The sequence below is a fragment of the Delphinus delphis genome, chromosome 4, assembly GCF_949987515.2.
Source record: "Delphinus delphis chromosome 4, mDelDel1.2, whole genome shotgun sequence".
NCBI lineage: Eukaryota > Metazoa > Chordata > Mammalia > Artiodactyla > Delphinidae > Delphinus > Delphinus delphis.
In genome coordinates, this window is record NC_082686.1 from 136,705,153 (window position 1) to 136,727,936 (window position 22,784).

The following is a 22,784-nucleotide window of genomic DNA, read 5'->3' on the forward strand; positions in this document are numbered from 1 at the left end:
CTTCACAGCAAACTGTTTTTATTTTTAAACACTATAAACCACTTTGGAATTACTAATCCTTGGCAAGTCAGTACCATTAAGCAAACAGCAGGTAGCTTGGGAAATTACACAAGCTTTGGCACCCTGCCCAGCCCCTTGAAAATAGACCAAGAACTTGTTAAGACCCTTCAAGTGGTGCACTTGAATGAGAGTGGGATGAGGCCAGCAATTCTAAAAGCTAGGTGTTAGGATGCCATTTCTCTCTGGATGAATCCCTAGGAGGGAGATCTATGGGCATGCAGAGAAACAAGGAGATGCAATAGCCTTGACTCGGCCGGACATACTGACCACCAGAAAATTTAAACTCTTTTCTGTCAATCAACTAATAAGAACTATTTAAAGGCAGGCCTGATATAAACCTGATACCATGGTCTGGGTGATGAAAAGGGTACTGAAAAACTTGAAGGCATTCTCCCTCTATTTGAGAAGCTTATACAGTAATTGGGGAGATTTGCCTACGTGTGAAAAACTCTTAGCAGACAGTAATAAGAGCAGTGGAAGCCCTGCTCCAAGCTGTGTAGTATGACACCAGAACTGTGGGAAAGACATCTGTGCTGTATTTTGAAACAGATGTAGAACTGGTCCATATTAGTTATGGAATGTGAAGGTGTGATCAGAGAAGAAAAGTTGATAGGAAAGTGGGAGAGACTATGAGGTCTGAGCGTCTGGAATGAGGATGGACTTACCAAGGTGGCAACAAGAAATAAGCTATGCTTGTGGTTATTCACTGGAGGGAAGCAAAGTTGGCCACCCCTAAATGTGTTCCTTTGGCATGCAGAAGAAACAGAAGACTCAGGAAGTTATTTTTTTCACCTCTCCCTTAACTGCCTAAAAGAATTTAGATAGAGAGCATATTCCAGGAAGGAGAACTATACCAGAGAGATCTATAGTATAATATGAACTAGGTGTGTAGACAGGGAGGAACCTAACAAAGTCTGCTTGTTAAAATTTCTCTGTGTCCCATTGTTTCTACATGGCCCAGCAAACATTTGTTTACCAAACATCTGCTCTTTTTTCATCTTCCTGTGAATTACATTCCTTCTCTTTGAAGTCCCAGACCCCTGCCCTCCTTTCTTTAGTCCAGAATGAAATCTATACATCATCTTGCCTGTCTTTGGACTCTCCCATGTTTATACAGAGTCCCTGTATGTATATATATAATTACATTTGATTTTCTCCTGCTGATCTTTCTTGTGTCATTTTAACTATTCAACCAGTTAAAGGAACCAAGAAGGGAAAAGGAAAATTTCAGCCTTCCTGATATCACCCATTCATAATTCTGTCTAAGCCTAGCTTTCCAAGCAAAATGAAATTTATTGCTAGAGTGCAATGTTTGAAGAAACCTAACACGAATAAGGTCATTGGATAAAGATCATAATCGTAGAAGTGGAATTCAGCATAAAGACACTGGATTACTGGTGTCTGGTGTACAGTAAGTGTTCTGTAAATTTATGTTGAATGTTTGAAAGTGAGCGTGACTGGAAATTGACTGCGATAGGAAAGAAGTAAAGTAAAGACTATGAATCACTTGTGCTGAGTCAGATATTGGCCTGGATAAAACAGGTGGTCTCACTAAGACAGATGAAAGATGTTAAGTCTGTTTCTTAAAATGACTGGTGCTTCATTTCTATAGAAGATATTAGAAGATTTAAAACATATTTATTGACATTATCTCATTTAAAACTTAGAACAATTCTTTAAGAAGATGAAGTTGCAAAGAGCTACTTCCTGTTTTTCCTGTCTCACAATATTTTTAAAGCTGGTCTTATGTGTGACAGTATAATTAAGAATAAAATTCTATAGTAATACTTATTCCAGTTTATAGATAAAGAAACTGAAGCTCAAAGAGGTTAAGTCACTTTAAAAGTCACTTTGCAGCACTATTTACAATAGCCAGGACATGGAAGCAACCTAAGTGTCCATCGACAGATGAATGGATAAAGAAGATGTGGCACATATATACAATGGAATATTACTCAGCCATAAAAAGAAATGAAATTGAGTTATTTGTAGTGAGGTGGATGGATTTAGGAGTCTGTCACACAGAGTGAAGTAAGTCAGAAAGAGAAAAAAAAATACTGTATGCTAACACATATATATGGAATCTAAAAAAAAAAAAAAAAAGGTTCTGATGAACCTAAGGGCAGGACAGGAATAAAAACACAGAGGTAGAGAATGGACTTGAGGATACAGGGAGGGGGAAGGGTAAGCTGGGACCAAGTGAGAGAATAGCATTGACATATATACATTATATATGACATATACATGTAAAATAGATAGCTAGTGGGAAGCAGCTGCATCACAGGGAGATCAGCTTGGTGCTTTGTGACCACCTAGAAGGGTGGGATAGGGAGGGTGGGAGGGAGACTCAAGAGGGAGGGGATATGGGGATATATGTATATGTATAGCTGATTCACTTTGTTATACAGCAGAAACTAACACACCATTGTAAGGCAATTATACTCCAATGAAAATGTTAAGAAAAAAAAAAAGATCACACAGCTAGTGAACGACCAAGCAGAAACGGAATAAAACAAAAAAGGAAATACAAAGGAAATGAGGAGTAAACATACTTTGAATAGTAGATTTAATAAAAGTATTTTTAAGTTTATTTTATTTAATGTTTGTAACAAGTCCTCAGAAGTGTTTTCCAGTCACCTGTAGCCTCTTGTTTGTCAAATGGTGCTTGTTGGTCTTTTTCTGACTAGATCTCTTTCCAAGCCCTCTGGATGTTTCATGAGAGCATAATAGTCTAAGGACAGTTGTAGCAATAAAAGAACTTTTTCTATTTATAGGGCATACTTATGCTAAAGAATTATTTATCCTTTATCTGAATTTCAAAGGTAACTGGCTGTCCTGTATCTAATTTGTTAAAGCTGGCAAGTTAACACAGGGGGGACCTCAATGGATCATATTAATGCCTTGGCTTTAGCAAGCCCAGCAGGAGGTTGAATGCCCAGGAGCACGTGCAGGAAGGGTTTGTATTGAAATGATGCTGACCTGTTTTTGACTAAGGATTGCAAAAGAAAAACTACTGCTGAGGAGTACTGCCATCCTTAGTAGAGGCTGGAGAACTGGGTGAGTCTTTGTCTATAATGATAAAAAGTCACGTTTTGATTGGACAGTTAAGACCAGCCACTAAAACACTGCTTCTTGGGACTGGGAACTGTTAAATTACTAAGTTAATGGAAGGAGAGAGTTGTGGGCTTTGCTTTGTGTATTAATTTGATTTAACAGGATGTTATAACAAGAACTGCAACAATAACTCAGTGGCTTATGGGATGTAGGAATTTATTCTCTCTCACCTAATGCTCTTCTGAGTGTATTGAAGGCTAGTAGAGAGGAGCAGAGGCGAGTGGTTCTCTTACATAGTTATTTAACAACTGAGACTGACAGTGGCTCTACCTTATTTAGTAGATGGTGTCTAAGGTCACTTCATTCTTTATTCCAGCCAGAAAAACAGAAAAGCAAAGAGCATGAAAAAGCTAATATACACAGTTTTATTGGACAGAGCATAAAATTTGCACACAACTATTCTGTTTGCAGGAGCTTAGCTACGTGACCGCACTAGTTGCAAAGGGACCTCAGAATGTCATCCAGCTACAATTCTATTACTCTGGAGAAAGGGGAATATGAATTTTGGTGAACAGCTGTATTTTGCATTATACCCTATAGGTGCATTACAGGGCTTTTAGATTGAGGCAACAAGAGCAAAGAAAAGCAAGGGGTTATGTTAAATATTAGAGGCAATGACATACTACTTTAAGGGTGTCTCACATTCCTTTGGGTGTCATTTTGACTCAATGCAAATGACCCTTTACTCGCCGAGCTCAGATCCTAATATCAACATAATATGCAAATTTTCTACCTGAAAAATAAATATATATGCTATTTCTCCACAGCCATTTATTAAGAGCTTTGCTGTTGCATGTTTTGAATGCATTTCAAATGGCATGTATTACAAGACACCAAGCCAGTTCTTCCCAAGTGGTGAGGTCTACTAATAAGCAAAGGTAATAATTTACATGCTCATTAAAGGTACCCCATGAAAGAAAAGTAGGGGGAAGCATAGTGAACAGCTATGGAGGGTGATATTTGATCAGATCAACCCTTGTCTTGGACATCTTTATTAAGATATTACAAATGAATTCTTATCATCAAGAGATGTATTTTCATGACAGGTTGAAAATCTGAACTTGCCAAAAAAGTGAAAAGTCTGATAACAATTGAAATATATACAGAAGGCATGGCCAATAGCAATCTAGAAGCAAGTTGAGGGACAGCTGTGTTTGAATCTCCCTAATAGCAAAGGGTGCATGCCTGCTTCTGTTTAAATATGTTCAGAAGAGCATCAGTACTGCTGGACATTGAGATGCTAAAACAGCAAATAGCATTAGCTTGGGTAATAGAAATCATCAAAACCACTCAAAGTCTAGTAACATGCTAGTGACAGCCAAATACCCCATTTGCATTACTCAGTTGTTTGAGATATGCCTCAAAAAACAACTTCTCAGAATAAAACCTTAGGTTTACAGTGTGTGGCAGTGTTCAGTCCTGAGTAACCTGAATTTTGTAGGACCTTCTTACGCTAGCCCCAATAAAGACACGTGGTTAGCCAATATTGCTAGAAAAATAGCAGTAAAACAATCTCAGTATAATAAAAGGTTAATTTGAGGGCAAGACCTTTTCTGAGTACATGAGATCACTTTTAACAAATAGATTTGTTTTTGTAAAATTTTATTCATTTTTAGACCAAAGCCCACTACCCTATAAGTAGAAAACAAGTAGAAATAAGTAATTAAAATAAGTAGAAAATATAATAAGTAGAAAAACATAGGGTTCGTGGGTTTTGAGAGTTATGTTTTGTTCTCTCTGGAATATCACTAAGAAACTCTGGAGACTATATTTTCATTATATAAACAGAAACAAGAACGGTTTCTTCCCTTCCCTCAAGAAATACCATACAATAAGTTTAAAGGATAAACTTTGTAAGAACGTAAAAAAGCTTTCGGTGTGAAATACGAACAAATAAAATAACTGGAGACTCATTTCTTTTAAGGCTCCAGCTCTATTTGGTAGCCCTGTTGACACTGTATATTTCCAAACCATAGTTAAACCCCTGAAGCACATCTTCTGTCCTGACTCACTATAACCAGCTGCATCCTGGAATTAACTGGCTCTGGAATTCCTCCTGCCCCATTCCAGTACTGCTCTGTCTTGTTGAGTTCCAGTATGATTATTTAGAGTTTTAGTTCTGCTTGCCTTGTGATTTCCTTTCTTGGCTTTGGTGATCCAGCTACCATGATGAATTCTTGCATGTTAAAGGCCTCGTGATAGTGACTTGACGTCATTATATTACCGAACTCAGCTTCTGCTGCTCACCCCTCAAAAGCCAATAATTTGAGAGGCGAGTAGCAATAGAAAGGAAAGGTGCTTTAATCAGAATATCCGGCTACCTGGGGCAAAGGTGGACTCGTGTCCTGAGACCAACTCTGAGCATTCTGCTCAGCCAGGACATTTTTTAAAGGGAGAATGATCTCAGTGAATCATCAAGTCAGGATGTTGGGTTCTGTATCATTCTCCATTGGGTGCAAACTAGATGACTCTTTCTTCAGATGTGATCTTGCCTATGTGATCCACCTGCAGGATTGCTAAGCGGGCTGTTGAGGATAGAGAGCTAGTCATTCTTTAACTGCTTAATTCTTCGTTCTTTTTACCTAGGAAAAGAATCAACAGGTTAGGCAAGGCATGGTGTGCATTCAGGAGAGCATAGGTCAGGAGTTAGGTTAAATTGCCTAGTGATCTTTTTTTCTGTAATTAGGTTCTTTTAAGGTTAGAGGGGAAGGGAAATGGGCAAACAGGAAAGGGGCAAAAGAGCTGCTTTCAGTTGGGCTACACTCTGTACGCAAACAGCCCTGAGGGAGAATTAATAAAACAGACACCATTTTACTTTCCAGCTTTCCCTTTGATTTCAGTGACCTGGAATATAACACGACAAGAGCAAAGAATTACTCAGTGCCACAACTTTGGCATTTTTCCCTGGGCCTACTCATATGTTACTGAAAGCAGATGGGTGTGGCTTGATAGTATTGATCTTTTTGTGATTTTCCTCTTTACAATGACTAAAAATAGACTGAATTATAGAAACCACAAGTGGAAAAGCAATTCTGGCATAACACAAATGTAATTTCTGTTGATGGCATTCCTAAAAATAACTATGAAATCATCACGTGCTTAAGTGAGAATCTATTTTTCTCATCATCAGGCATGGTTCCATTATTTCAAATACTTCCAATTTGATATTTAAAATTCAAATATTTCAAATAAAAATCCATTTAGTCTCTTTTAGTGTAACTTCAGATTTGTGACGACTCAACTTATGCTTTAAAAGTCAAATATATTAGTCATATTTCGAATGCTATTGAGAGTCCTTAAACTATAGCTTGAACACATCTGTTTCTGACTCTACTGGAAAAGCTAGGATCTAACAGATAGGCAGGTCATTGGAGCAAAATATACAGACCAGAAACATATCAGCACGTATATATAAAATCTCCTGATTTATGACAAAAATGTCACTGAAATGCTTTGGAAATGATAATGTTTTCTAAAATGGTGCTGGGTCAGTTGAATATATTTTCCACCAAGCAAATATAAATCTTGACTCCTGTATCACACCATATACAAAATCAATTGCAGATGGATTGTAGACAAAGTGTGAAAATTAAAAAATAACACTCCTAGAAGACATCAAGTAGAATATCTTAATTACCTTGGCAAAGGCATCGATTACTTAAACAGAACACAATTCATAATCAGGACATATGATAACAATTCCTACAGATCAGTAAAAGAAAAGGGAGGGAAACATATTTCAGTAGATAAAAGTCCTGTACCAAAACTTCATGAAAGAGGATACCCAAATGTGCAGTATGTGCTCAATATCATGAGGAAAATGAAAATAATTTCACCACCACTAGAATGGCCAAAAAAAAAGACAAATTATTACCAAGGTAGTGGGAAGATACAGAGCAACCTGAAATTTCATATACTGTATGTAAAAATGTAAATTAGTACAGTCTCTCTGTTAAACTTTTTGCCACTGTACTAAAGTAAAATATATAATTACTTTATGACCCAGAAATTTGACTCATAGAATCGACAGACACACCTATACTTGTACAAGGAAAGGTACAGGTATTGTGTGCATGCATACACACGTATTTATGTATGTATGCATGTATTTGTTTCTAAGAGCATTAACTGTAATAGCCCAAATTAGAAACAACCCAAATCAAATTTTCAGCAACAATAAAATTAAGAAATGAATTTCTTTATAGTTATACAATGAAATTCTATAGAGCAATAAAAAAGTAAACAAGTAAACATGGTACCAAACTGATGAAAATTGCATATGCAATGTCTAGTGAAAGAATTTATATAAAAGAGTACCTACTATAGGATTCCTTTTATACGGAATTCCCAACTAATTAAGCAAAACTATTCTATGATAATTGGGACAACAGTGACTTTGGGAGGGGTTAATGACTGGATGGGATCATGGAAGTCTTCTAGGGTTCTGGTCCTAGTTATATCTCTATCCATGTTGATGGCAAAGATGGTCAACTTTGTGAAAATTCATCAAGCCATCCATTTAACACCAGTGTACTTTACAGTATATATGTAATTCTTGAAATAAGACATTTTAAAATATGTTGAACAATTGAACATATGGCAACCTATAGTCAAAATGCTACAGTTTTTAGGACTCTAAAAATTACCTGAATTTCAAAATAGTTAATATATGTACTTAAGCCCTGTCACATAGCAAGAATTTAATAAATTTACCTGTTATTATTTTTATTATTATTTTATTGTCACTTTAACACCATTATAGTATTTGTGCCATAATTATCTGTCTATAAAGTAACAATAAAAATAATAGTATGAATGAATACATCAGGCAACCTTAGATAAGTCATTCATGGTCCCTGTTTCTCAGTTTTTGAAGCCTATAGAACGGCAATAGCACTACTGGTAGGAATAACAGCAAAGACAACTAATACCTGCTCAGTGGTCTACCACCCGGGACCCTGACTCCAAATTCTCACTGTGAGCCACTCTTCTCTATAGCCTTTGAAGAATGTCTGTCAGGATGGGCAAGAGTTTTCTGTGGTAACAAGCAAGCTCAGATTCTCGAAGGTTTGTGCCTCTCTCATACTAAGTGCTTGTGAATCAGCTGTGAGCTCTGAGCCCTGTAGTCACTCGGAATCCCAGGCTGATAGAGGCCCCATCTTGTCACGTGCTTCTGTGATCATCAAGGCAGGGAGAAGAAAATGTGAGGAACTGCATACAAGCTCTCAAAACTTTGCCCAGAAATGTTTCAGGATACTCCTGCTCTCACAATTTTAGCCAAAGCAAGTCACAGAGACATGCTTAATCTCTTCAGATGGTGGGAAATATAATCATACCAGGAGGTCGAAAGCCAGAAAGATTTGGCAAATAGCACTAAAGACTATCACAAATATTAAGGATATTCTTTTCCACAAATATGAAAATGAATATGAAAGTCCTAATTAAAATGTAAAATGTTATGCAACTATAAAAGCTCTCATTATTTGATCTAAAATTTTTCTGTCTAATGAGGATATATGTGTTGGATTTCACACTGGGGCAAACACTAATTATATGAACACTTTTTTTTTAACGTCTTTATTGGAGTATAAGTGCTTTACAATGGTGTGTTAATTTCTGCTGTATAACAAAGTGACTCAGCTATACATATACATATATCCCCATATCTCCTCCCTCTTGCGTCTCCCTCCCACCCTCCCTATTCCACCCCTCTAGGTGGTCACAAAACACGGAGCTGATCTTCCTGTGCTATGCGGATGCTTCCCACTAGCTATCTATTTTACATTTGGTACTGTATATAAGTCCATGCCACTCTCACTTCATCCCAGCTTACCCTTCCCCCTCCCCGTGTCCTCAAGCCCATTCTCTACGTCTGCATCTTTATTCCTGTCCTGCCCCTAGGTTCATCAGAAACTTTTCTTTTTTTTTTAGATGCCATATATATATGTGTTGGCATACGATATTTGTTTTTCTCTTTCTGTCTTACTTCACTCTATATGACACACTCTAGGTCCATCCACCTCACTACAAATAACTCAATTTCATTTCTTTTTATGGCTGAGTAATATTCCATTGTATACATCTTCTTTATCCATTCATCTGTCGATGGACACTTAGGTTGCTTCCACGTCCTGGCTATTGTAAATAGAGCTGAAATGAACATTGTGGTATATGATTCTTTTTGAATTATGGTTTTCTCAGCATATATGCCCAGTAGTAGGATTACTGGGTCGTATGGTAGTTCTATTTTTAGTTTTTTAAGGAACCTCCATACTGTTCTACATAGTGGCTATATCAGTTTACATTCCCACCAACAGTGCAAGAGGGTTCCCTTTTCTCCACAACCTCTCCAGCATTTACTGTTTGTAGATTTTTTGATGATGGCCATTCTGACTGATGTGAGGTGATACCTCATTGTAGTTTTGATTTGCATTTCTCTAATGATTAGTGATATTGAACATTCTTTCATGTGTTTGCTGGCAATCTGTATATCTTCTTTGGAGAAATGTCTATTTAGGTTTTCTGCCCATTTTTGGATAGGGTTGTTTGTTTTTTTGATATTGAGCTGCATGAGCTGCTTGTAAATTTTGGAGGCTAAATCTTTGTCAGTTCCTTCATTTGCTAATATTTTCTCCCATTCTGAGGGTTGTCTCTTGGTCTTGTTTATGGTTTCCTTTGCTGTGCAAAAGCTTTTAAGTTTCATTAGGTCCCATTTGTGTATTTTTGTTTTTATTTCCATTTCTTTAGGAGGTGGGTAAAAAGGATCTAGCTGTGATATATATCCTAGAGTGCTCTGCCTATGTTTTCCTCTAAGAGTTTGACAGTGTCTGGCCTTACATTTAGGTCTTTAATCCATTTTGAGTTTATTTTTGTGTATGGTGTTAGAGGGTGTTCTAATTTCATTCTTTTATATGTAGCTGTCCAGTTTTCCCAGCACCACTTATTGAAGAGGCTGTCCTTTCTCCACTGCACATTCCTGCCTCCTTTATCAAAAATAAGGTGACCATATGTGCATGGATTTATCGCTGGGCTTTCAATCATGTTCCATTGATCTCTATTTCTGTTTTTGTGCCAGTACCATATTGTCTTGATTACTGTAGCTTTGTAGTGTAGTCTGAAGTCCAGGCGCCTGATTCCTCCAGCTCCATTTTTCTTTCTCAAGATTGCTTCAGCTATTCAGGGTCTTTTGTCCTTCCATACAAATTGTGAAATTTTTTGTTCTAGTTCTATGAAAAATGCCATTGGTAATTTGATAGGGATTGCATTGAATCTGTAGATTGCTTTGGGTAGTATAGTCATTTTCACACTGTTGATCCTTCCAATCCAAGAACATGGTGTATCTCTCCATCTGTTTCTATCATCTTTAATTTCTTTCATTAGTGTCTTATAGTTTTCTGCATACAGGTCTTTTGTCTCCTTAGGTATTTTTTTTCCTAGGTATTTTATTCTTTTCGTTGCAATGGTAAATGGGAGTGTTTCCTTAAATTCTCTTTCAGATTTTTCATCATTAGTGTATAGGAATGCCAGAGATTTCTGTGCATTAATTTTGTATCCTGCTACTTTACCAAATTCATTGCTTAGCTCTAGTAGATTTCTGATGGTATCTTTAGGATTCTCTCTGTATCATATCGTGTCATCTGCAAACAGTGACAGCTTTACTTCTTTTCCAATTTGGATTTCTTTTATTTCTTTTTCTTCTCTGATTGCTGTGGCTAAAACTTCCAAAACAATGTTGAATAATAGTGGTGCGAGTGGACAGCCTTGTTTTGTTCCTGATCTTAGTGAAAATGGTTTCGGTTTTTTACCACTGAGAACGATGTTGGCTGTGGGTTTGTCATATATGGCCTGTATTATGTTGAGGTAAGTTCCCTCTATGCCTGCTTTCTGGACGTTTTTAATCATAAATGGGTGTTGAATTTTGCTGAAAGCTTTCTCTGCATCTATTGAGATGATCATATGGGTTTTCTCCTTCAATTTCTTAATATGGTGTATCACATTGATTGATTTGCATATATTGAAGAATCCTTGCATTCCTGGGGTAAACCCCACTTGATCATGGTGTATGATCCTTTTAACGTGCTGTTGGATTCTGTTTGCTAGTATTTTGTTGAGGATTTTTGCATCTATGTTGATTAGTGATATTGGCCTGTACTTTTCTTTCTTTGTGACATCTTTGTCTGGTTTTGGTATCAGGGTTATGGTAGCCTCCTAGAATGAGTTTGGGAGTGTTCCTCCCTCTGTTATATTTTGTATGAGTTTGAGAAGTATAGATGTTAGCTCTTCTCTAAATGTTCAATAGAATTCACCTGTGAAGCCATCTGGTCCTGAGCTTTTTTTTGTTGGAAAATTTTTAATCACAGTCTCAATTTCAGTGCTTGTGATTGATCTGTTTATATGTTCTATTTCTTCCTGGTTCCGTCTCAGAACGTTGTGCTTTTCTAAGAATTTGTCCATTTCTTCCAGGTTGTCCAGTTTATTGGTATATAGTTGCTTTCAGTAATCTCTCATGATCCTTTGTATTTCTGCAGTGACAGTTGTTACTTCTCCTTTTTCATTTCTAATTCTATTGATTTGTGTGTTCTCCCTTTTTTTCTTGATGAGTCTGGCTAATGGTTTATCAATTTTGTTTATCTTCTCAAAGAACCAGCTTTTAGTTTTATGGCTCTTTGCTATTGTTTCCTTCATTTCTTTTTTATTTATTTCTGATCTGATCTTTATGATTTCTTTCCCTCTGCTAACTTTGGGGGTTTTTGTTCATCTTTCTCTAATTAGTTTAGCTGTAAGGTTAGGTTGTTTATTTGAGATGTTTCTTGTTTCCTGAGGTAGGATTGTATTGCTATAAACTTCCCTCTTAGAACTGCTTTTGCTGCATCCCATAGGTTTTGTGTTGTCGTGTTTTCATTGTCATTTGTCTCTAGGTATTTTTTTATTTCCCTTTGATTTCTTCAGTGATCTCTGGTTATTAAGTAGTGTACTGTTTAGCCTCCATGTGTTTTTATTTTTTACAGATTTTTCCCTGTAATTTATATCTAGCCTCATAGCGTTGTGGTTGGAAAAGATACTTGATATGATTTCAATTTTCTTAAATTTACCAAGGCTTGATTTGTGACCCAGGATATGATCTATCCTGCAGAATGTTCCATGAGCACTTGAGAAGAAATTGTATTCTGTTGTTTTTGGATGGAATGTCCTATAAATATCATTTAAGTCCATCTTGTTTAATGTGTCATTTAAAGCTTGTGTTTCCTTACTTATTTTCACATTGGACAATCTGTCCATTGCTGAAATTGGAGTGCTAAAGTCCCCTACAATGATTGTGTTACTGTCACTTTCCGTTTTTATGTCTGTTAGCATTTGCCTTATGTATTGAGGTGCTCTGATGTTGGATGCATAGATATTTACAATTGCTATATCTTCTTAGATTGATCCCTTGATCATTAGGTAGTGTCCTTCTTTGTAATAGTCTTTATTTTAAAGTCTATCTTGTCTGATATGAGAATTGCTACTGCAGCTTTCCTTTGATTTCCACTTTCATAGAATATCCCCTCACTTTCAGTCTGTATGTGTCCCTAGGTTTGAAGTGGGTATCTTGTAGACATATATATATGGCTCATGTTTTTGGATCCATTCAGCCGGTCTATGTGTTTTGGTTGGAGCATTTACTCCATTTGCATTTAAGGTAATTATCGATATGTATGTTCCTATTACCATTTTTGTAATTTTGGGGGGGTTGTTATTATAGGTCTTTTCCTTCTCTTGTGTTTCCTGCCTAGAGAAGTTCCTTTAGCATTTGTTGTAAAGCTGGTTTGGTGGTGCTGAATTCTCTTATCTTTTGCTTTTGTGTAAAAGTTTTAATTTCTGCATTGAATCTGAATGAGATCCTTGCTGGGTAGAGTAATCTTCGTTGTAGGTTTTTCCCTTTCATCCCTTTAAATATGGCCTGCCACTCCCTTCTGGCTTGCAGAGTTTCTGATGAAAGATCAGCTGTTAACCTTAGGGGGATTCCCTTGTATGTTATTTGTTGTTTTTCCCTTGATGCTTTTAATATTTTTTCTTTGTATTTAATTTTTGATAGTTTGATTAATATGTGTCTTGGTGTGTTTCTCCTTGGATTTATCCTGTATGGAACTCTCTGCACTTCCTGGACTTGATTGACTCTTTCCTTTCCCATATTAGGGAAGTTTTCAACTATAATCTCTTCAAATATTTTCTTAGTCCCTTTCTTTTTCTCTTCTTCTTCTGGGACCCCTATAATTAGAATGTTGGTGTGTTTAATGTTGTCCGAGAACTCTCTGAGACTGTCCTCAATTCTTTTCATTCTTTTTTCTTTATTCTGCTCTGCAGTAATTCCACTATTTTATCTTCCAAATCACTTCTCCATTCTTCTGCCTCAGTTATTCTGCTATTGATTCCTTCTAAAGAATTTTTAATTTCATTTATTGTGCTGTTCATCATTGTTTATTTGCTCTTTAGTTCTTCTAGTTCCTTGTTAAGTGTTTCTTTTATTTTCTCCATTCTATTTCCAAGATTTTGGATCATCTTTAGTGTCATTACTCTGAATTCTTTTTCAGTTAGACTGCCTATTTCCTCTTCATTTGTTTGGTCTGGTAAGTTTTTACCTTTCTCCTTCATCAGCTGTGTGTTTCTCTGTCTTCTCATTTTGCTTAACTTACTGTGTTTGGGGTTTCCTTTTGGCAGGCTGCAGGTTTGTAGTTCCCGTTCTTTTTGGTGTCTGCCCCCAGAGGCTAAGGTTGGTTCAGCAGGTTGTGTAGGCTTCCTTTTGGAGGGGACTAGTGCCTGTGTTCTGGTGCATGAGGCTGGATCTTGTTTTTCTGGTGGGCAGGACTGCATCTGGTGGTGTGTTTTCGGGTGTCTGTGACCTTATTATGATTTTAGGCAGCCTCTCTGCTAATGGATGGGCTTTGTTCCTGTCTTGCTAGTTGGTTGGCATAGGATGTACAGCACTGTAGCTTGCTGGTCATTGAGTGGAGCTGGGTCTTAGCGTTGAGATGGAGATCTCTGGGAGAGTTTTCTCTATTTGACATTATGTGGAGCCAGGAGGTCTCTGGTGGACCAGTGTCCTGAACTCAGATCTCCCACCTCAGAGGCACAGACCTGACACCAGCTGGAGCACCAAGACCCTATCAGCCCCATCACCAGGTATGTGGGAGTTTCTTGCCTTTTGGGAAGTGTGAGGTCTTCTGCCAGCATTCAATAGATGTTCTGTAGGAGTTGTTCCACGTGTAGTTGTATTTCTGATGTATTTGTGAGGAGGAGGGTGATCTCCACGTCTTACTCCTCCACCATCTTGAAGGTCTCTCGTTACCACATCTTTTGTTGTCTATCTTAGTCTTCATGAATTCTAAATTTTGTTACTTGGATAACTAATATTTACCTCATATGAAATTAATAGACTTTATTATTTTTTTAAATTTCATGACTGAATATTATAGATGCTATAGTCCTTATGTTTTCTATTGGAGTTAAATTTGGAAATTTTACCACTCAAAAACTACAACTATAAACAGGATAAGTATGCCAAAAGACTTTCTATAATTAAGTAGTGTATGCATAAATCATGGTTTTTTAGTAGTTTATTTTGAATCATTAAATTATTTTTACTAAAAATGATCAAGTAATTCCAAAATTCAATATCTAATTTAGAGTTACACAGCACCTGAAAGTGGATAACTTATATGGAGCCAAAATTGTTCGTTTTTACACATACCAGTGTACATGTTATGTGGAAGTTTTTTGAGAAGGTAATGTTATACAATGAAATGAAAGCAATGTACAAAGTCAGTATAATAAAATAGTTATAGACAATAAATGGGAGTTTTCTTAGAGATCTGCTGGGAATGTGTGCTGTGTCCTTTGACCTGCCAGCATTTTCACAGATGGGGCTTCAGATAATAAAAACGGGAGTCCATGGTCCCCATCAGAGGCATGCTCCTTTTGGATGCCTTGTCCATCTTTGAGTGCCAAGAGCCCTGCACAGGGCAAAGAGCACAACAGGTCCTCAACTGACACATTTTCATAGTACTTAAGGATGTTGCAAAGCTGAAAGGTATAGCTGTGCTTTAGATCTTCCAGTAAAAATTAGAAACGGTCAACTGGGAGCAATCTGTACAAAAAAAACAACATTTGGGAATTTAACTTGGCAAAAGTTTACTTTAACTAATAGTAATGCAAGACTTTGTGTGTGTGTGTGTGTTTTTTTAAGATTCCACAGCAGTTTACTAAGGCTGCATTACTAAAAGAAAAAACAATTGTAAATATATACTAGAAACATTATACTACCACCCAATTGGCAAAAATTTTTAAGTGTGACAACGTCGAGTGTTGGTGAGACTGTGGAATAATGAGAACTCTGCAAACACTGCTGAGTATTTGCTACTGTCTTCCCACTGGACAGGCTACATCTGGGGATTAACTTTTGTCTTTCCTGGTAGAGAAGAGAGCAGGGGACACTTTTGAAAATGTATGTCCTGCTTTGAGGCAACTAGGAAGAGAGCAGGGAGCTTTTCTGGCTTCTGTTCCTTCTCAGTTGCCTTCAGCTCAAAATAATTCTTATTCCAAAGTGGCATATCTGAGGATGGCATAGTCTGCTACCGTTTCATTACCTTACTTCCAAAAGGACAGTAGTCAACTACGTGAATGGTTTTCTTTTCTTTATTGTGTTAAAAACCTGAAAATTTCTTTTCAAAATAAAAATTGATGGGGCAACTCACTATGTAAAGGTACAAGATATTCTGTTTGCTGCTAATGACAAAACTAGAAACAAGGAGAGGGAGTTAGAAGGAGGAAGACACCTATTTGAGGAAAGTAGGAAGGATGCGTCAAACTAAGACAGCGCTGGCAAAAGGCAGAGGGCTCACCATTGCCAGAAGCATTCAAGGCCTTGTTGACCGCATCCTTATGAAGCATGACATGGATGGGGTTCTTCCATTCAAAGAGAAGTTGGGATGGAAGGACTTTTTTTCTGGGCTGTTCCATCTGATGTTGACGTTGAGGGTCAAAACTGATGTATGAGTCCACCATGACCCTGGTACAAAACAGAAATCAGTGATGGTATCGACCACGCCCAACCCACCTGGTTGCATTCTTTCAGCCTTACCTTTTCTTCCGCAGGCAATTGCTCTTAACTGCTGCTTCTCCCTCTGTCTGCTGCCCTTTCATTTCCATAAACTTCTCATTTAAGGTAAGCAGGAGGGACAAATGCTGACAAGATGAGCAAGGATCAGGTGGTATGAAAATCTCATCCACTAATCCTAGCAATCAATTACAGCCATTCTTAGGATTTTGAGTCCCTCAAGCCCCTTCATTAATCAACCCCCAGTTATTCATTCTGCCCACACGTGCAACTCACATTTGCTGTGGCATCATACTGTGTTCAGAGGAGTGTCTCACAAGCAATGGAAAAAGACTGGGTATCTTTAGAATATTAGTCGGCAGCTGGTTTAGTTAAATCTCTCTCCACCCTCGCTGTACTATATTGATTAAATTGTAAAGAAATGGCTAAATGAAGATATTATTTGTATTTGGTGCATATGCTCTCATGCACACCATTCTATTTTAATTTACTTTTTAACACATAAGTCAATATTATTTTAAAATTATTTCCCATCTGGCGTGCATGCTAATAAAGAAATCTACTAATTTGTGCCATATCAAATTTAACCTTTTTTTTTTTTTGTACTTTCTAATCACAGAGTTCTCAAGGAAATCAAACTGGAAAAACTGGTTTTAATCTTCTTGCCTTTTAGTTCTCATACATAACCATTTAGTGAGAGACAGAAATGAAACACTTGTTTTTGGAGGTCTTAACCATGTGAGGACAAAACACGTACAGTTCTCTCTCTATTATTTGTCTTTATTTTCATCATGCTTGTGTAAAACCTAAATACAGCAAGGTAAACTGATTATCCTGCAAAATAACTCAGCGTGATCTGAATCATAAAAGAATTCAATTATAGTCTGCCTCATTTTGGTGGGGTATATTATGATCAATTTTTTGAAATTCTGTAAATCACATGTATGTATGTATATATGGTAATTCTCTATTACCCTGTTTGTTTATTCATTTCACATGATACCAGCACCGTGTGCCACAAGAGACTGCTTGTGCATACACACATACGTGAGGCATTAACATTTCTAAGTGCTAAATTCGTATGACTCAATTCATTATAGTTTTGGAAATATTTTTCCTGATTCAAACTGTGTGTATGTGTGCTTATAGACAGTTGTGCACGTTGATAGTAAATGCAATTAACAAGAAAAGTTAAATATAAAAATTTCTATATTAATGAATTTTCATGTATCTTTCAACATAGAGTTGAAAAACATTATACTTTCTAGATATCTCGGAATGAAAACCATACTGCTGCCTTTTAGGAAGTTTAGGGTTAGGGTCTGGAGGAGACCACATTCTTACTGCAACATTTGAATGAGTCGCTGAGTTAATTCACTGAAGGTGTAAAACTTTATGGGAAGTGAGACAACTACAGGGGAAAGAGCAGCTGGACCCAGTATAGTTGGTGAATCTCCTCTTCACCCCCGTGGTTCTTTTATGAGGAACACCAGATCTGGGAGGCTCTTTTTTCCCTCGTCACAATCTAATTTTATTCTGTGTTTCCCTCACTCTGAAAGAACGTGTGCTCCCCATTTCTGCCCTTCCATTAAGGGAACATTTACAGTGCCACCACATCTTTATCAGTGGAGAGAACACAGAGTGATTTCTCAGTTCTCCCTGGACAGATGCTTAATCCTCATATTCCCAGAATCAAAGACAGTTCATTCCCCCACATTCAATTCTGTGACCCAGATTTTACCTGGGCGCTGCCAATGCTGAAACGAATCTAAGGGCTAAAATCGGAAATACATCTCTCTGCACTGACCTATTGGTATTGCCCCTAAAATATATTTGAACGTGCAGTAAATCTTTAAGATAATGGAAAGAAAATGGAATTGCCTGCAAAAGATGTCCTGTTTCTCTCTTGCTTACTATCTTCATGGCTTTAAACAATTTCCTTAAATCTCCTGAGTCATTAGTAAAATGTCAGTGATAGTACACCTGAGAGAGTTGGCATGGGAACAACACAAGCTAATAAACATGAAAATATGTTTTGTAAATCACAGTACAACAGAACTATGTCTATTATTATGTGTATGACAAAAGTAGGTTTTTAAAAAAAATCAGCTATCTAAAAATAATTATGTAGTAACCCAAATGGGAAAAGAACTTGAAAAAGAATAGCTACATGCATATGTATAACTGAATCACTTTGCCCTACCCCTGAAACTAACACAACATTGTTAATCAACTATACTCCAATATAGAATAAAAGGTTTTTTTAAATAAATAAATAAATAAAAATAATACATTGTAAATCGACTATACTTCAATAAAATTTTTAAAAGAGTTAAAAAATAAATAAAAATAATACTCATCACTCACTCAAACCTACAGTCCTTATATGATACCATAGTCCTAGAAATCTTAGAATATAATACATATCTAGGTTTTCTCCCTGAAAATAAACCTGAAAGTACTCAAGTACTTCAAAAATATATTTGTATCCATAAATTTAAAAGATAGATTTTATTCTTTTGCTGTTAAGATTCTTTGTGTTTAAAAGTCTTACCATTACTTCTTTTTAAACGTAAAAATAAACACATCTTCTTTTCATCCAATTAACTCAATTGAGTAACAGATTATTTTTTAAAAAGCTTTCTAAACTAATATTTTGTAATGACTCATCCAAGAAAATATCTTTTCTGTTCAGAAGTCTGCACCTCTATTTTATTCTTTAGTCAACCACATAGCTTTAAAAATGTTTACTGTATCAGTCAACCAAAGACCAATCGATCACTTCTTCCATTCCTCCGTTCAGGAGAGCACCCCAGGTATGTGGATGGTGGCAGTGGGTTTTCTGTAAAATCTGTGGTAGAACCTGGTGATCAGTTAGTAAATACACAAAGGCATTTATTCCTTCAATTTGATAATGAACTACTTATCGACTGCTTTATTTCAACAGGTGCTGGTCTAAGCTGTTAAATTGCTCGGCTAATGCACAAATACATGAGTCTAGAAAGTTAAAGAGAAAGAATGAAAAGGTCACCTGCTACCCCAACAACTTCACAACATTCCCCTGAGCTCCCAGCCCCCTTTGGTGGCCATACGTCAGGGATGCATTGGTACTTTTTGCCATGATAGCACTTTTACTCTGCAGTGGAAATCACCTTGGGATTGTGTTCATCCTTTGTGAGTGGCTTATCAACTAGCTTCATCCTTTCATATTCTCAGTATTAACAATGGAAGTTTGTTGTTGTTGTTTTTGTTTTTGTTTTGTTTTGTTTTGTTTTGCGGTACGCGGGCCTCTCACTGTCGTGGCCTCTCCCGTTGCGGAGCACAGGTTCCGGACGCGCAGGCTCAGCGGCCATGGCTCACGCGCCCAGCCGCTCCGCGGCATGTGGGATCTTCCCGGACCAGGGCATGAACCCGTGTCCCCTGCATCGGCAGGTGGACTCTCAACCACTGCGCCACCAGGGAAGCCCACAATGGAAGTATTTTAATATTTTTATTTTTTGACAAAAATGACTTCTAATAATGCCATCTTAATAAGTTAGATCATTCACAATAGTCTAGAACAATTGTTTTCTTTTTGAGTCACCTAGAACTTGCTTCCAGATCTGAGATATGACTGGTCTCTGTTGAGGCACCAAAACCCAAAGCACAGAATTGGAATTTAAGAGATTTGAATCCAGGTCTTGCTCTTTTCACTAACTAGCTGAGGGGTTTAGTTCATCATGTGTGACCCTGGGCAGATCACTTGACGTCTTTTCTGCCTCAGTTTTCTCATCTGTAAAAGGGACTAATAAAAATATTTACCGCTTAGCATTGTTGTAAGGAGTCAATGAGATTATGATTATAAAGGTCGTAGAACAGCACTGTGTTCATATTAAGAACATATGTGTTATCTATAATAATGTAATAGTAATCTGTTTTGTCAGAATTCCTGTATTATCTCATCTCACAGGCTATAATGAGAACCAGATGACTTACTAAATGTTGTATTAGTTTTTTTATTGCTGCATAGCCAATTACCGCAAACACATCAGCTTAAAACAATACCCGTTTATTATCTCATAGTTTCTATAGGTCAGAAGTCCAGATCTACCTTAGCTGAAGTCTCTCCTCAGGGCCTCAGAAAGTTGAAATCAAGGTGTCAGCTTGTGGTCCATTCTGGAGCCCAGGATTCTCTTCCTATCTCATGTGGCTGTTGAGCAAATTTCTTTATGGTTGTGGGACTAAGGTCTCCGTTTCTCACGAGATGTCAGTGAGGGGTCATTCTCAGCAATTAGAGGCTGCCCGCCGTTCCCGGCCGTGTGGCCCTCCCCATAATACGCAGTTGTTGCTTCCAGGCCAGGAAGAGCATGCCTCACTGCTTTCCAATCCCTTAACACCAGATGGAGAAAGGTCGGCTTTAAAGGGCTCACCTGATGAGGGCAGGCCACGCAGATCATCTCTCTTTACCCCTATGATGTAATGTGATCACATCTTCATATCTCATCATGCTCAGGGAATCCACCCTTACCCAAGGGGAAGAGATCAGAGGAGAGTGAGGGTGGTGGCAGGGAATTGGGGGTGGAGGGCATCTTAGAATTCTCCTTCAAATGTGATGTGAAGTGAAAAGTAAACATGATCTACAAATGTGTAAAGTGCACATTATTGTAATCTTTATTATTATTATCATTACGATCATGATACCAACAAGTTCTTAACCTCACATGACACAATTCCACGTACTTGCAATGGTTTACATTAGCTGTAAAGAGTACTCCAATTCATTTAAAAATTATGTAACTCAGAGCTTAGCATTCGTTTCCTAGCTCCTTGAATTCCTATTCTCTTTGGGGTACTTACTTCCCAAATTCCTTCCTTTGATCTTTGTCACTGAATCATGACACTCCCGAAGACCAAAGTCCCACCGACAAATATGTTTCTGTTGGGGTTGCCAGTGCAGAAAATGAGCAGCCTTCATCACAGTTACGTGTATGCACCAATCCCAAAATTCCCCATAACTTGGTCATACTCAACTGTAAAACAAATTAAAGAAAATATAACCCTTTCCAGTGCTTTAATGATATTTAACCCAAGAACTATGTGACAGACTCTGAGAAGTTTATTCATAGGCGGCAGGATTGAACTCTAGATGGTCCACATGTCTATGGCTTTGTCCTTTGACCAGCCCTCACAAGGATGTCATATATTGTTAAAAGTTTGATAAATAGGTAGTAAAATATAATATAAATATAAAATAAATACAAATATAAAATAAACATAAAATAAAAATATATTAAAAGGATGATGTAAAGAATGGTTGAAAATGATTATATCTTCCATTTAAATGGAATGGGGAGTTTAACCTAGAAATCCAAAGAAGAAACTTCTGATATTTTGTGAATACAAACACCTTCAGGGCAAGGATCAGTTTCATAAACATACGGAGATTAGTAAAACTTTTGTACATGGAATAGAGTACTACTGGATAAAAAATAAATTAAAAGAACATGGACTGCAAATTATACTTGTGTTCAGAGTCGTCTCTGCCACTGTTGGCAAGATGATCGTGGATGAGTTACTTTTCCCACTGAGACTTAGTTTCTGCCTCTGCTAATACTGCCTACTATGTACTGTCTGCTATGTTACCATCGTCGTCTACGGTAGAAGACATTCTGAGTAAGCGAAACAATCTAAGCTAAGTTCTTAGGACAATGTCTGGTACACAGTGAGCATTCAGTAAGTGTTGCCTATTGTTGTTATTATTATTTATTTTAATTACGTTAACATGTGGCCCAAAGTCTGGAATGTATTACTGCTCAAAAAATACTACTTTCTTCACCTTTCTCCAATACCTGTTTGTTGAGTTGAGCTGGATCTGTCAAGAAGAGTATTTTGGGTATTGTCAATCTAAAGTACGTTAAGAGGTTACCGTTAGTCTAATTTAATATAGTTTTCTTCCTCGCTTCCTTCCCCCCCGCCCACCTGCCTGTCTTCCTTCCATCTTCTCTTCTTACCTTGTCTTTCCTTCTTTCCTTCTCTCTCTCTTTCTCCTAAATGCTCTTACTCTATCCTTTTTTTCTCAAGCAGATATTATTTTAAATTTTCGAACAACCTATGTCAGCAAGTCTGGCCAAGTTATCTTCGAAGCAAGATCAATTTGCATCCACTATGTCACAACCTGGTTCATCATTGATTTAATTGCTGCCCTGCCTTTTGACCTCCTGTATGCTTTCAACGTCACAGTGGTGAGTAAATAGCTCCCTTCCACATGACTTTGAAGGTTGGTTTTACCCCTGTGCTTATTTTTCACACGTTCAGGTTTTAAATGTTTGTCGCAATTTGTATGTCCAGGATTTTGTGCCCTTTTTAATAAAGAGGCCAATGTCACCAATGATATGCAGGCCAGATTCTCCAATTAAAGGAGTTACTTCCTTTTTGAAATTTGTATTACCCATTTCTAATCATTTAAATACCTAGAACCAGGATATTAAAAGCTTGAATTTATCATCAAATTGACTCACTAAACAAATCCTTTGATAAG

At 37.2% G+C, this 22,784-nt stretch overlaps 1 protein-coding gene across 1 annotated transcript in view; it reads left to right on the forward strand.

Annotated features, from left to right (window-relative positions):
- The window catches only part of KCNH8 (potassium voltage-gated channel subfamily H member 8), a 385,437-nt gene that overhangs the window by 236,625 nt on the left and 126,028 nt on the right, over positions 1 to 22,784 (forward strand). The window contains exon 6 of the mRNA XM_060010106.1: positions 22,331 to 22,488. Coding sequence (XP_059866089.1) covers positions 22,331 to 22,488 — 158 coding nt within the window. The remainder of the gene's footprint in view (positions 1 to 22,330; positions 22,489 to 22,784) is intronic.